Consider the following 14,040-nt stretch of genomic DNA (forward strand, 5'->3'; position numbering starts at 1 on the left):
ACAAACACCCCCAAACAAACACCCCCCAAACACACACCCCCCAAACACACACCCCGAACACCCCCAAACAAACAACCCCTAACAAACGCCCCCAAACTCTCCCCGTCCCATCTCACTCCTGACAAACCCCGGACAGGAGGTGGAACAGGGGAGTCAGGCTCAGCTCCCAGAGAACAAGGGACAGACGGCCTCAAGCTGTGCCAGGGGAGGGTCAGGTTGGATATCAGGGAAAATTCCTTCGTGAGCAGGGCTGTCCAGCCCTGGAACAGGGCCCAGGGCAGGGGTTAGGTGCCTGACTCCGCAGGGATTTAAAGCCGTGTGGATGTGGCACCTGGGGACAGAGGTCAGTGTGGCCTTGGCAGTGCTGGGGGATGGTTGTGCTCGGTGCTCTTGGAGGGCTTTTCCAACCTCAAGGATTCCATAGTTCTCTCCCATAGATTTCACAGAGGGCTGTCAAGCCCAGAGCTCTGTGCTTGGGACCTGCCCTGGATCTGGTCAGCAGCATGAGGGAGCACAGGGGCTTAGAAAAAGAGGAGCTCAGGTTCTGCCTTGGGCTCTGCTTTCTTTGCTGTTGACTCTAAACCCACCCATGAATCCGAGCATCCTGCAGATACCTCCTGTTGTACCCTCACACACGCCCTAGGCCTGGCTCTGCCTGTGAAACCCCATGGTCTGAGGGGCTCAAGGGGGCTTTGGTGGGGCTGGAGCTAAAAAACAGAACCACCCCAACAGCAGCAACTGCCCCCAAAACCGGCAACCGCTCCCTAAACAGCAATGACTCCCCCAAACAGTGACCAGCCCCAAAACAGTGACCAGCTCCTGAGAGCTCCCAGCCCCCCCAAGCAGACTCCTCCAGACATTCACCACCCCCCCAAAAGCCACCACTGCCCCAAAAGCAAGCACCCCCCCTCAAGCAATCACGCCCAACAGCAGCAACCCCTCCTGTGCCAGCACTGGGGATCAGGAAAGATTAGGACAGAACCTTCCCTATTGTTTCTGAGGTGACTCCCAAGGCTTGCAGGGGCAAAGAGCCCATGAAAACAGAACCTGGAGCGTGACAAAAGCCAGCCAGCCTCTCCAGAGCGGGCCCAGAGCAATGCCAAGGCTCCATGAATGACATTTGCAGCTGACTGGGGAGGGGGTTTATTTCGTGAGGCTGGAATAGAGCAGCTCCGAGCCAGCCCCGTGTGCTCCAGGGCTGCTCCCGTGGCAGGCAGAGTCTCTGTGCAGCCGCAGGAGCCTGTGGCCAGGCTGCCCTCAAGCGGAGTTTCCAGCAATATCCCATCAACACTGCCAGGGATAAACTCCCTACGGTGACTTCGATGGTTCTGTAGCAGGAGAGAAAGCTGGCGCTTCCCAGTGAGCTCCCACTGCGCCCGTTATGGTGCTGGGAAAGAGAAATCCAACAGGAGTTTTCCTGCAAAGAGCTGCCTCCTATGTCAGCATCCCTGTTCCATCCTAGAATCATGGAATCACAGAATGGCTTGGGTTAAAAGGGACCTTAAAGTCCATCCCATTCCAGCCCCTGCCATGGGCAGGGACACCTTTCACTATCCCGGCTGCTCCAAGCCACATCCAGCCTGGCCTTGGACACTTCCAGGGACCCAGGGGCAGCCACAGCTGCTCTGGACAACCTGTGCCAGTGTTTTACCACCCCAGGAAGGAATTTGAAAGGCTGGAGGCTGCTCTTGCAGCAGGTACAATCCCACCCAGAGCAGTGGCTGGACACAATGTGGGTTTCACAGCTGACACTCGAGTGTTCCAGTGGCCTCTGGAACCTTCCACAGCCTCATGGTGTCCCAAATTTATCTGCTCCTCCAGACACAACAGCTCTGCTGCTCTTTGGAGCTTATCAGCTCCCAGGGGGTCTCACCAGCTATCTCACAGCACAGGCTCCTCCGGGAAATGCTTCCCCACCCATCCCGACTGTTCTGATCTGCAGGGAAGGGACCTCTGCAAAATAAGAGCCCAGCCCTGAGCAGGGCACCTGAGCAGGTTTGGATGCTTTCAGGCCAGGACTGGGTGCAGGCTGTGGTGGAATATGGAATACTGTTTGCAGAAGTACTGTTTTATCCCCAAAAGTGCCCTGCTGTGCCTGCCCCATTCCCTGGAAACGTTCAAGGCCAGAAGGCCAGGCTGGATGGGGCTTGGAGCAGCCTGGCGCAGTGGAAGGTGTCCCTGCCTGTGCCAGGGCCTCACCACCCTCACGGGGAAGAATATCTCTGAATATCCCATCTAGCCATGCTTTCTGGCAGTGGGAAGCCATTCCCCTTGCCCTGTCCCTCCAGGCCCTTACAAAAGCATTTGGATACATGGATAAGCTCCCTCTGAGCCATCTCTTCTCCAGGCTGAGCAGTCCCAGCTTCCTCAGCCTGTCCTCCCAAGAGTGTCCACAGGTCTAGGGATGGAAATCCATTCCCCAAGGTCCTGTGAGAAGGAGGTGACAGGGGAGAGCTGTGCTGAGGACGTGGCAGTGGTTGGACCCGCAGGGAGGTGCCAGCCTGGCAGGTGACCCCCGAGTACAGCTCTGCCCCCAGGGCACAGGCACAGGGGCTGCCCCCATAGTGAGTCAGGGGCTGGGTTTTGCTGGGAAAAGCTGCCTGGTTTTGTCCAGAGAGCCTGGCCAGGGCTTGCTAGATGCCAACATCCAGGTTTAGGAAGGAGACGTTGCTGTACAGCTCTGAGGAGACCGAGCCTCGCTCCAGGCTGTGTGTCCAGCCAGGCAGTGCAGACCGAGCAAGGTCCTCCCCATGATCCTCACGCTCTGGGCTCCTAAGAAAGCAAAAAAGAGAGAGATGATGTTTGCAAATGCCTCTACTGCCTACTGCACTCCCAAATGGGCTCAAGCAGTGATCCCAAAGATTGCCGTCTCCAGACAGTCCCAAAAGGAATGTGAAGACAAACAAGAAGCTGTAGAATGGATCACAGAATCCTAGGTTTGGGTTGGAAGGAACTTTGAAGAGCATCTAGTCCATGGGCAGGGATACCCTCCACTAGACTAGGTTGCTCCAAGCCCCATGCAAACTGGTATTGAAGTAGCCTGTGGTCCAGGAAAACCCTTCCCACAGGACAATTCATGTTTACTGAAGAGTCACCAGGTCTACTGAAGGCTCTTGAGCATCCCCTGCTTCGGAGAATCCCCTGTTTTCAACCATTCCCTACTTCCAACACCAGGGAGCAAAGCCCCTCCTGCAATATGTGCCATGGTGGACTCAGCTCATGGGACACAAGGTCCTTTCAGCCCCACCATCTTCAACCTTAGGGAAGGGCACGAGCTCCAGTTCTGAGCCTCAGTGGGACTGCCCCGTCTTGCACCCGAAATATGGATGTATGGGCAGCCCCACCCAGACACACGGGGCAGGCAAAGACTGCAGGGAAACGTGGACACCAAGGATGGAGGAGGTTCGGAGAAGGCTGGTGGTGGAGCAGGAATCAGCGTGTGACACTGAGAGGCAGGAGCAGGGGAGGGGCTGGACAGGAGCCCTGTGGATACCAAAGCTCTGGAGAGAGCTGGCACAGGCTGAGGAGCAAACAGGGACAGCAGGGAGCTCCAGGGGATGGGAAGGATGGAGTGTGAAGGGCTTTTGCTGGGGAGCTCACGATCAGAGCACTGTAGGAAGGAGCAGTCTGAAGGAAGATGAGCAGGGTGTGCTGTCACCTGTCCCTGTGCCCCGAGGAGCCCCTTGGGCACTTACGGCACATCAGGGAACTTCCTGCGCAGCAGGTACTCGATGACATCGGGGTCTGTCTGGAACAGCCTCCTCAGCACATCACACTGCATCTCTGGAGACACCTGGGGAGACACGGCCACACCACTCATGGGGCCCCTCTCGGCAGGCGGCTGAGCAGAGGCAGCAAAGGAAGGACCCCAGGACATGGTTGCAGACCCAGCACCTTGGTGTCACACCCCACACACCTTCCAGACTCTGCAGGATCTCAGCCCCTGCTTTCCCCACACTATCCCCAGTCCTTTGGCTCCCTGCAGACCCCAAAAATTGCTATAAGGCTTTTTGGGGACCTGAAATGTCACATTCCAATAGACCTGAGGGGATTCTACTGCTGCCTGCAAGAGCCCTGTGGGAGTGTGGAGAGAGGATGGAGCCAGAGCCTTCCCAGAGGATAGGCACAGACCGAGGTGTGCATCTCTAACAGGAGCAAAATCGTTCCCCTGCTGCTCTTGGAAGAGTTCAGAGGGAAGGAGGGGCTGGAGGGGCTGCCCTGAGGAGCCCCACATACCATGAACAGGGAGTGGTGGTGCTCAATCAGCCTCTGGAGGACCAGGATTATGGCAGCACTGTCCTCAAAGTTCAGGGCACCGGCATCTTTCTCTCCAGGCTTCTCCTTCTGCAGGATGTTGGGACCAAAGACTGTAGCCAGGTTTGACACTGTCATTTTATTCCCAGGGATCTACAAGGAAGCACAAAAGGAACCTGTGGACTGTGGATGCAGTGGCATGGGATATCCCAGGATATCCTCACCCACCCCAGGGCAGGAACACAAGGGTGAGGTGAGGGTGAGATGTTGGTCTGGGTGTAGTTTGGTCCTCTCTGAGCTGGTGGCAGGGCCAGCACAAAGGGCTTGAGGTGCTGGAGCACACACTCATCCCATTCCCACCTGCCTGACCTTCCCACCTTTTCCAGCCACAATGATCCTGGGATTCCGTGAAGGATTTGTTTTTCCCAAAGCCTTCACCCAGGCTTGCAGCAGCTCTGCTCAGTTCCAGCCACAGCAGCCCGAGCCCCTTTCCCTGGGCAGCTCCTCTAGAGCAGCCTTACCTTGCGTCCCTCGGGGTCCCAGGAGCTCTCAGCGTGCCGGGCCACCTGGGCCAGGAAGCGCAGGAGGTGGAGCAGGGTGTCACTGTGGCACGGGGGCAGCAGGAACAGCAGCAGCTGCAGGGTGTCCAGCTGGGCCGGCCCCTCCAGGGCTGGGGAGAGCAGCTGTTAGTGAGGGTCCCGGCCCACCAGGCACTTCCAGCCCTCCTCCACATGCTTGGGAGTGAGCTCTGGTGGGAGCCAGGCTGCTGTCCCACCCTTTATCCCATGGGATGGAGAACCCAGCAAGGGCTGTGGTGAGGTTGGATACTGCACAGCCCCCAGCCAAAGACTGTCCCGGACCAGAGGGATTTTTATAGTCCAGTTCAAAAAAAATCAAACAAAACCCCCACCAAACCCACTGATTACAGTAACTGTGTGTGGCAGTGCCAGGGACCACAACACCCATCCCATTGCTGTCCAGAGGCTTTGGAAAAGAAGGGTGGTGAGGGAGGATCCATTCCTGGCAGTGTCCAAAGTCAGATTGGACAGGACTTGGAGCAACCTGACCAAGTGAGAGGTGCCCCTTACACAAACCCTCCTGTGGCTGTGCAGGCTCTGCTCCACAGGTACTCACTGGCTGTGCTGAGGAAGGCTCCATAGAGCTCTCTGGGAATCAGGGAATCAGGCATATCCCGGAGAAACTCTTTGAGCAGGGCAGCCACATCATGAACACTTTGATGCTCATCCAAGAAAACATCCAGCCCTCGGTCAAACTCTTCCCTCAGCTTGGAGATGGAAGAAATGGGAAGGATGAAAATCACAGTCAGTTCCAGTCTGTTTCAGACCTCTCCACACCAGTGTCAGTTCTATCCATCCCCATCCACACGAGCATCTATCCCTGACAAGGCACAGCCAGAGGATGCAGTGAATATCCCCCTTTACCTGCTGGACTCTTTTCTTGGAGCTCCCAACACGGAAGATGCCAACAGTTTGGAGCCCTGGGGGACAGAGAGGTTAGTGCTGTGCATTCCCATGGCTCCCTGCCACCCTGGCTGCGCCTGGGAGCACCTCAGCACCATGGTATGGCTTCTCATGCAATGCTTTCCCTTCTCCAGGCAGTGAGGAAAAGGAAAGGCTGTGGAGCCATAAGATTTCCTTGGGTTGTCTGTGTGAAGGGAGGAGATCCCATCCCTACAGTCACTGTGAGCGAGGGCTGGATGTGCAGCAGAGGTTGAGGCACCAGGAGTTGGTCACTGACACACACAGTGACATTCCCTCCTGACATTTCCCTCTGGTGCTGCATACAACCCTGAGGACTCTCCACAGGAGGCTTTTTGGAAGATGCCCTGCCCCAGGACTCACAGAAGCATTCAGGTTGGAAAAGACTTCCAAGACCACCGAGTCCAACCTTTGGGTGAATCCCACGGTGCCCATTAAACCCGGCGCCTCCTCCCACCTTGGGGGTGGCCAGGCCAGGATGTGCTGGTGGCCACACACAGGGAGTTTTTCCAGCCCTTACCGTGTGTCTCAAGGTGTGTGCAGCACCTGTCCACAATCCGTGGCACCTGCCGGGTGATGGGGTTCAGGCTCAGCGGCTTCTTCTTGCCCTGGCTCCTGCGAGGGTCCAGCTCGTGGGGGTGTGAGAGCTGCAGGGCCTCCAGCAGCTTGGACGCGTTGTCACTCAGATCCGTGATGGAATCCACAGACATGGCCCCCTGTGATGGAGCAGAGGGCGTTTGCAGGTGGCAGGAATGACCCCACAGATCCATCACTGCCGTGACCTCATGGGTTTCTGGGAAAGAGCAGCATCCAATGCCACCCCTGCCGTGGGCAGGGACACCTTCCACTATCCCAGGCTGCTCCAAGCCCCAATATCCACCCTGGCCTTGGACACTTCCAGGGATCCAGGGGCAGCCACAGCTTCTCTGGGCACCCTGTGCTAGGGCCTCCCCATCCTCATGGGGAAGAATTCCTAATTCCCAATATCCCATCTACCCGTGCCCTCTGGACCCTTAAATGTCGCCCTGGTAACCTCAGCTCCATAAGAGCTGTGCAAGTGAAGGTCCTCCCACTCCTCACAGTCCATCTCTGGGGGGACTGAGGACATCACCATTTCCCTGAGGACAGACTGGGACTGGCCCAGCCCAGGACACAACCAGCTCCGTCAGTAAGAAAAGATCCTGGAAAATCCCATTTATTCCTAAATTCAGACACCCCCATCCCACAGCACCAGCACAGCCCATTTTGGGGACCATACCCTCCGCTGGCTCCAGGAGCTCTTGTCCAGAAGAGCTGGGGAAAGCGGCTCCTCTGGGAAGCCCCCGTCAGGTGCCCGGATACAGCTGGTGCCCATTCCCAACCTCTTCTGCCTCTGAGCCCGGAACCTCGTCACCGTGGCCTCCACCTCCAGGCAGAGCCGCCGGCTCTTGCCCACAGCCTCCTGCAGCTGGCGGCAGGCGCGGTCGTTAGCGATGACCTGGGGGAGCGGGACCCCGAAGGTGTGGGGAGAGCAGTCTGGGGGAGACACAGGAGGAAGTGACAGGCATTGCAGTGAGGGAGCTGCAGGAATGAACCCCGCATTTCCTGCCCCCAGGAGCACCTGGAGTGCGTGGTGCATTCCCAAGGAGGCGGGCAAACCCGAAGGGAGCTGCTCCTACTGGAGAGCAGGAAAGGTGTGGGGGGACCCTGGGTGCCAAAGAGCCAAGGGGGAGGGCATGGCATGGGAAATGGGGTGCTGGGGGGAGAGGGAGGAGACACAGGGGTCTGCTCTCCATCAGCGGGCTTGTTGGAGCCCATCCCAGTTTTTCCTGGAGTTTCCTTCCTTTAACTGGCTACAGCCCCATGAAGATGCCATGGCATCTATGAAGCAACAACTTCATAAATCACCAAAAGATCCTTTCCAAATTCTAACTGTGAGAAATCGATTTGTAGAGAGTTCTCAGGGCCTAACAGAAGGCCCACACAGTATACATCTGTATGCAAACTTTGAGACAAGAAATCCTGACTTAGAAATACCAAAGAATAAGACAAATATTGTTGAGAGAAAAATGGAGCTAGAAAAAGGTTTCAAAATATGACCTTACAAATAAGACTAGATACTTTAGAGAAATAAAACAATGAGAAATGCATTCTATTAGGACCCATGAGGGGTAGTTTTAGAGGATTGACTTTAAGGCATCTACAGCATAGCATAGCAAAAAGCTGATAGGCCAAGAAACGCTTCTAGTGTCTTGTAATTAGGAAATAGTTGGCTTCTGATTGTGGTGGCGTGAATTATAACATCTGTATTGTCTCACTCTTCTCATGAGACTGAAAATGGAATAAAAGTTTTTAAACGTCCTCTCAGTTGTCCCATCTCTAGATCAAGAAAAGAGTATTGTCCAACAAATTGGTGCCCTGTGTGAGGACACAGATAACCCTGCTAAACTGTCCGACATGTTGGAAAGCCCCGAGGTCATTTTTGTAAAGTGTTGCTCAGAGAAGCACAAATCCCAGGATCATAACTCTTGCAAAAAGAGAGAAGTTGGATTTCTACCCTCGTCGCTGGCTCAATCAGAACGAAGATCCGACAAGGACTTGCCTGTTGTTCAGCATCAGGTAAGCCTCGGGGAACACATTAGGACACAAGATGTCCAATTTGCCTAGAGATGTTGTTTATAAACACCTTAAAGATCTAGTCAAATCTAATTCCTGTAACGTTTCAAAATCTGAGTTAAAGGATTTACTATTATGCATTCAGAACAAGTTTCCAGCTGCAGATGAAGCTTCTATGTTATCACTCCCTCTCTGAGAACTTTTAGGACTGAAACCATACAATGCTTTTACCAGAGATCAAACAATTGTTAAGTTGCTTTAAATGGCTGCTTTAAACAGAGATCAAACAGTTGTTAAGTTGCTACCAGCATGTCGTACAATGATTGATATGTTTAAACATTCTACTAAACATTCTAAGTAAAATATGAGGCATTAATTTCAGTCGTTTCCTTGAATGGACTTTGTACTGGTGTGGGGAAGCTCATTCCCACCTGGCTCTGCTCCAGGATTCTGTGTACCCCAGGGTTGTCACTGAGGTCCTTCAAGGGATGCTAAGATAGAACTGGAGGCAGCAAGACTGGGGCAAAATGTGCAGGTAGACACATTTATAGGTGTTCACCTTGAAAATGCATTTCACACTGCACATATTCCACACATCTTTCTGTGCCTTCCAGGCTCCATTAAGCTTGTGCCATTCCAAGAACAGCAGAACAACCTGTGATGAAGCATCCTGCTGGATTTGGGCACCTCCCACTCCACCCCACCAAAAATCACCCAGTCCCCCTGAGAGCAGGGACCAAAGCCCAAGTAAAAGTGTGGCTGCTCACCTTTCCTCTCCTTCGAGAAGCTCTCCAGCTTTTGCCGGATGGATTTAATGCCTTTGGAGCCATCTAGGAGGAGAAGAGAAGGGGAAGGTTCAGCACCAGCAACTTGGGGCTGGTTCAGCATAGGCTCTCTGTCCCTCTGCAGCCTCCAGCCAGGAGACCCTGCAGTGACAGCCACGGCCCTGAGGGGATCCAGGAGTCCCCTGGGACACACAGTGGTCAGCCCAGGGACTAGCCCTGGAGATGGACATCAGTGCCTGGGGAACAGCCCTGGAGATGGACATCACTGCCTGGGGAACAACCCTGGAGATGGACATCACTGCCCGGGGACTAGCCCTGGAGATGGACATCAGTGCCTGGGGAACAGCCCTGGAGATGGACATCAGTGCCTGGGGAACAGCCCTGGAGATGGGCTGTGGGTGAAGGGGTGGAGGGACCACGTGGCTCTACACAAGCAGTGAGGCCCAGAAAGGCTTTTGGGAATATTTTACAGAGCACAGACATAAAAAGATGTACAAAACACCATCACAAATCCCATCCTGCTCTGGAGGACTCCCACCTCACACATCCAGCAGCAGGGAACTGAGAATTCACTCACTGCTCACCCTAAATCCTTCCAGGACACATCACCCTATTCTGGCTCATACTCTTCATTCCTGAGGAATTCTCTTCCCAGGAACAGCTTATATCTACTTGTTTGGGTTATTTTGTAAGACTTAGAGGAAAGCTCTGACAGCTGGAATGAGGAACATGAGCATAGAAGCCAACATAAATTATCCAGCAGCACATTGACCAACCAGGAAGGAAATACTGGGGTTTGGGTTTTTTTTGGCACTGCACTGGTCCCTAGAGGAGCTGCTGCTGCAGGGTGTCACTGCAAGCTGGATCACAACAGTCCAAGATAAAACAAAATAGAAAAGGAATCAGGATGTTTGTGGTCAAAGTCCTCCAGGGCTGCAGCCTTGGAGCAACTGGGACTTCTGGGAAGGAGAGGGGAACTGTGCTGGACTCTTCATGGCATGAAATCTTTGGGATATTAAGATGGGAAACCAGACTTGGGTGTCACCTCAAGCAGTTGGTGCTCAGTGTGAGGCTGGGCACTGGGAGATGATCCGTCCCTGGGAGAGGATTCCAGAGACCTGTGGCCTCCATCCTGCCCTGGCGTGCCAGGATGGAAGGGGAGGGCTGGAGACCCCCAGGATCCCTCTGTACCCCCAGCCCCAGACGTAGTGAGCTGGTGGCATCCCCTGCCCTGCTGGAATGCCAAAATATGGCCCAGAGCACAGGAGGCACATCAAGTGGATAAGAAATTAATTTGGGAAGGAGTCTGGGAACCACAACTCTCTGGGTTTGCTGGTGGGGGACACAGGCAGCCCTGGGAACCCTGACAGGGCCTCTGTGCTCAGTTCCTGTGGAGCTCCTAAATTTATCCACCCTTTAATGTGCCAGTGCATTATCCACTTTCCCATAAGCCCCTTTCCAGCATCAGGACTCAGTGCTGGACATGGATCCAAATAGCAAATCCCGTCCCACCCCAAGGGCACTCAGACAATCCCAGTGCTGCCACATCTGGTTTGGGTTTGGGGGTTGGAGGGTCATGTTCTCACACTGCTGCGGACACGCAAACCCAGGCTGATCAGGCCTTTGGGGCTCAGAATAAAGCAGGAATGAGAAACAACATGGACCAAAATGTGTCACAAATGTCTTTCCATAACCATCATCCCGGGCTGTGGTGAGGGGTGAGCAGCATGAATGGCTCAGCCTCAGCTCCCCTTGGCAGGAGGGGGGTCCCCTCTCCCGTCCTCTCCCCTCCTGTCCCTCCTCTCCCCCTGTACCTCTGTCCAGACTGAGGTGCCCCACAGGCAGCCTCTCCTGCAGCTGGAACAGCGCCAGCTCCTGCAGACTGGCCCTCTCCAGCTCAGACAGGCTCTGCAGGGCCACGGGCTGCATCCCAGGGCTGGGGCCTGGCACAGGGGGCGAGCCAAAGGTCCTCTGGAAAACACACCTGCGTGAAAGGAACACATAGCAGCAATACCCCCTTTAGGAGAGAAACTTCTGGGAGCACCTCAGGGAGTCTTTGCAGGAGACATTTGTCCCTCTGTCACCTCTCCAAAGAGCCAGTGGGACTGCAGATGCCCCAACCACATCATCTCGCTTCAACCTTCCAAGCAAAGGCCTTGGAGGCAGCAGGAGAAGAGATTTAGATTTGATATTGGGAAGGAATTTTTCCCTGTGAGGGTGGGGAGGCCCTGGCACAGGGTGCCCAGAGGAGCTGTGTCCCTGGGAGTGTCCATGGCCAGGTTGGATGGGGCTTGGAGCAGCCTGCACTGGTGGAAAATGTCCCTGCATGGAAGGAGATAAGCTTTAAGGTCTTTCCCAACCCAAACAATTCCACAATTCTATGATTTATCTCTTTTAAATCACAAACCACCGCACATGACCAGAGGTGCTGAAGCCCTTTACCCCAGGCACAGGCTGGACAACAGCCCATGGACACGCCCTGGACACCCCATCTGCTCTCCCAGAGCTTTGGGGAGCCCTCCCTGTTGTGTGCAGGCTCTGGGAGAGCCCACACAGGGACCTGGTTCCTCACTCCACACTGACCTGGCTGCCTCCAGCTGGTGCCACCTCCTCCTCATGCCACCTGTGCCAGCAGTGCCCCAGCACTGGCACCACCCAGCACAGTCCAAAGAGCAACAGCAGCCCCAGAGAGAAGATAGGATTGAGGTCAGAGTATGGGCTCTGGAGAGATCCTCCCCAAAGACGCTTAAGGCAAGAATGAAAAATAAATGCCTGGAAGTCTCAAGGGATGCAGTGAGACCCCCAGGAATGGAACAGGGCTCCTGTGTCAGTCTCTGCCACCCGCCTCCAGCCCCTGAGACTGACTGGTTCCTTCTGGCCAGGTTTGAAATTTCAGTTTCTAAAGGTTAGAAATTGGAAATTTAGAAATTAGAATTTAAAAAGTTACATAAATTAAAGAAGAAAACAAATATAAAGGAGTTGTTCAGAGTTCCCTGTAAGAGGACACTGAAAAGGGAATTCAACTACATCATAGAATCCCACACTAATTTGGGTTGGAAGATACCTCAAAAACCATCTCGTTCCACCCCTGCCATGGGCAGGGACACCTTCCACTAGCCCAGGTTGCTCCAAGCCCCAATGTCCACCCTGGCTTTGGGCACTTCCAGGGATCCAGGGGCAGCCACAGCTTCTCTGGGCACCTGTGCCAGGGCCTCACCACCCTAGGAAGGAATTCCTTCCCAATATCCCATCTATCCCTGCCCTCTGTCAAATTAAAGAGGCACAATGCAGGGATTTTTATAACTTCCATCCTGCTCCCCTGGGATGGCCTGAGGCAGGAAATTCCTTGGGTATCACAGATGTGAGCATCCCCACACGCCAGGGACAGCTCCCATGCCTCTGCTGCACCAGGAGCTCCCAGCAGGGCGGGAGCAGCTCTGCTGTGGATGGATGGATGGATGGATGGATGGATGGATGGATGGATGGATGGATGGATGGATGGATGGATAAACCCCCAGAGAAACACACTGCAGGGAATTACCTTTGTGCAGGTGAAGCTCCACACTCCAGCAGAGCCCACGGCCACATCCCCAGCCTGAGCGGAGTCCTGGGGGATGTGGCCACCATGGAGTGAGGAGTAGGAAGAATCCCAGTCACGAGAGGGAGCAGCAGAGGGAAGGCAGGAAGGAGAAGGCAGGAAGGAGAAGGCCAGACAGGCTGCTGCTTATCTGCCCAACCGCAGGTGCCACTCAAGGAGCTCTGTGACGTGCCACCACCACTGGCACTGCCAAAGCTCATCCTCCAGGAGTTAACCCCAAGCACCTGTCCTGTTTCTCACCCCAGGTGTGGATTTATGTCCCTGGAAACAGCTGAGATGGGGACCAGCACCTCCAAGCCAGAGGCACAACAGCAGCGTGGGTGTCCCTGCAGGGGACAGGGATTGGTGATCCCTGTGAATCCCCTGGGACAGGAGAGCTCACTCAGCCTGGACAGGTACCAGGCTCCCCACAAGGAAGGAAAGGCTGGCCCACAGTGGGGGCAAAGCCAGAGCCCCACAAAAATCCTCCTTTGGAGGGGATGCCAGAGCAGGAATCTCACAAACTCAAAAACAGGACTAGTGCTTATTTCAGGAAATCTCATGGGGAAAGCTCAGTCCAGCTGCCCCCTCCATTCCCAGGGAGCAGTGGCTGCTCCCCAATTTCAGCTGCAGTTTCTCTCTCCCCAGCTGGAGCAAAGGGCCCACGTTTACCTTGCCCGTGTCCTCTCGCAGCAGCACCAGCAGCTCCTGGAGCTCCCAGCTCTTCCTTTGGGACAGTGCTTTTCACAGCAGCATCTCCTCCAAGGCTCCAGGGGCTCTTCCAGCCCACAGGCGGGAGGAGAAGTGGGGAAGTGATGGAAAGGAGCTGCCACAGCCAAGGGGAGGAGAGAGGGGATTAGAATGTGAATTTTCTGCCAAAGAAATGAGAGCCAGAAACAGCGTGTGGAGAGAGGGCAGGTCTGGATGGAACTGCACTTCCCACGCTGGACATACAGCCTTGGCAGGGATTACTCATTGCTCAATCCCCTCCATCCTCAGCTTTCCCCACTCCCATCCATGGGCAACCAGGACACCCCCAAAGCATCAGCTGTGCTGCCAGGTGAAACCTGAACTGGGAATGTGCTGCCTGGGGAGGGCCAGTGGATGATTCCCACCTCAGCTCTCCATGCAGACCTTCCTGCTGCTCCACCACAGCATCTTCCCTGTGACAGTGTCTGGCAGGGTCTAGCACATCCAGGGTCCCTGCAGAGCTCTACTGATGAGGAGCTCACAGACTTCATGGGGTGGATCTACAGCTCAGGTTGTTCCCAGAGTGTTACAGACCTTGGAAAGCCTCCCAAACTTCTACCAACACCCAAAACTGGCACTT

General features: G+C 54.8%; 1 protein-coding gene across 4 annotated transcripts; it reads right to left on the reverse strand.

Annotated features, from left to right (window-relative positions):
* Positions 1 to 895: 895 nt before the first annotated feature.
* Positions 896 to 13,776, reverse strand: ARHGAP36 (Rho GTPase activating protein 36). 4 transcript variants are annotated; one of them, XM_053990573.1, is made up of 11 exons: positions 13,383 to 13,776; positions 10,948 to 11,117; positions 9,116 to 9,178; positions 7,012 to 7,268; positions 6,274 to 6,469; positions 5,697 to 5,752; positions 5,389 to 5,539; positions 4,776 to 4,924; positions 4,237 to 4,407; positions 3,696 to 3,793; positions 896 to 2,772 (listed from the first exon to the last, which is right to left on the reverse strand). In XM_053990573.1, exons 2-11 carry the CDS (start codon positions 11,060 to 11,062, stop codon positions 2,634 to 2,636), a joined length of 1,395 nt encoding a protein of 464 aa, XP_053846548.1. In that variant the 5' UTR covers positions 11,063 to 11,117; positions 13,383 to 13,776; the 3' UTR covers positions 896 to 2,633. The 4 variants fall into 4 exon arrangements, with proteins under 4 accessions (XP_053846548.1, XP_053846551.1, XP_053846550.1 ...); XM_053990576.1 differs by lacking the exon at positions 10,948 to 11,117 and having other exon boundaries at positions 7,012 to 7,200; XM_053990575.1 differs by lacking the exon at positions 10,948 to 11,117 and having other exon boundaries at positions 7,012 to 7,230.
* Positions 13,777 to 14,040: the final 264 nt, after the last annotated feature.

The sequence above is a fragment of the Vidua macroura genome, chromosome 14 (assembly GCF_024509145.1).
Source record: "Vidua macroura isolate BioBank_ID:100142 chromosome 14, ASM2450914v1, whole genome shotgun sequence".
NCBI lineage: Eukaryota > Metazoa > Chordata > Aves > Passeriformes > Viduidae > Vidua > Vidua macroura.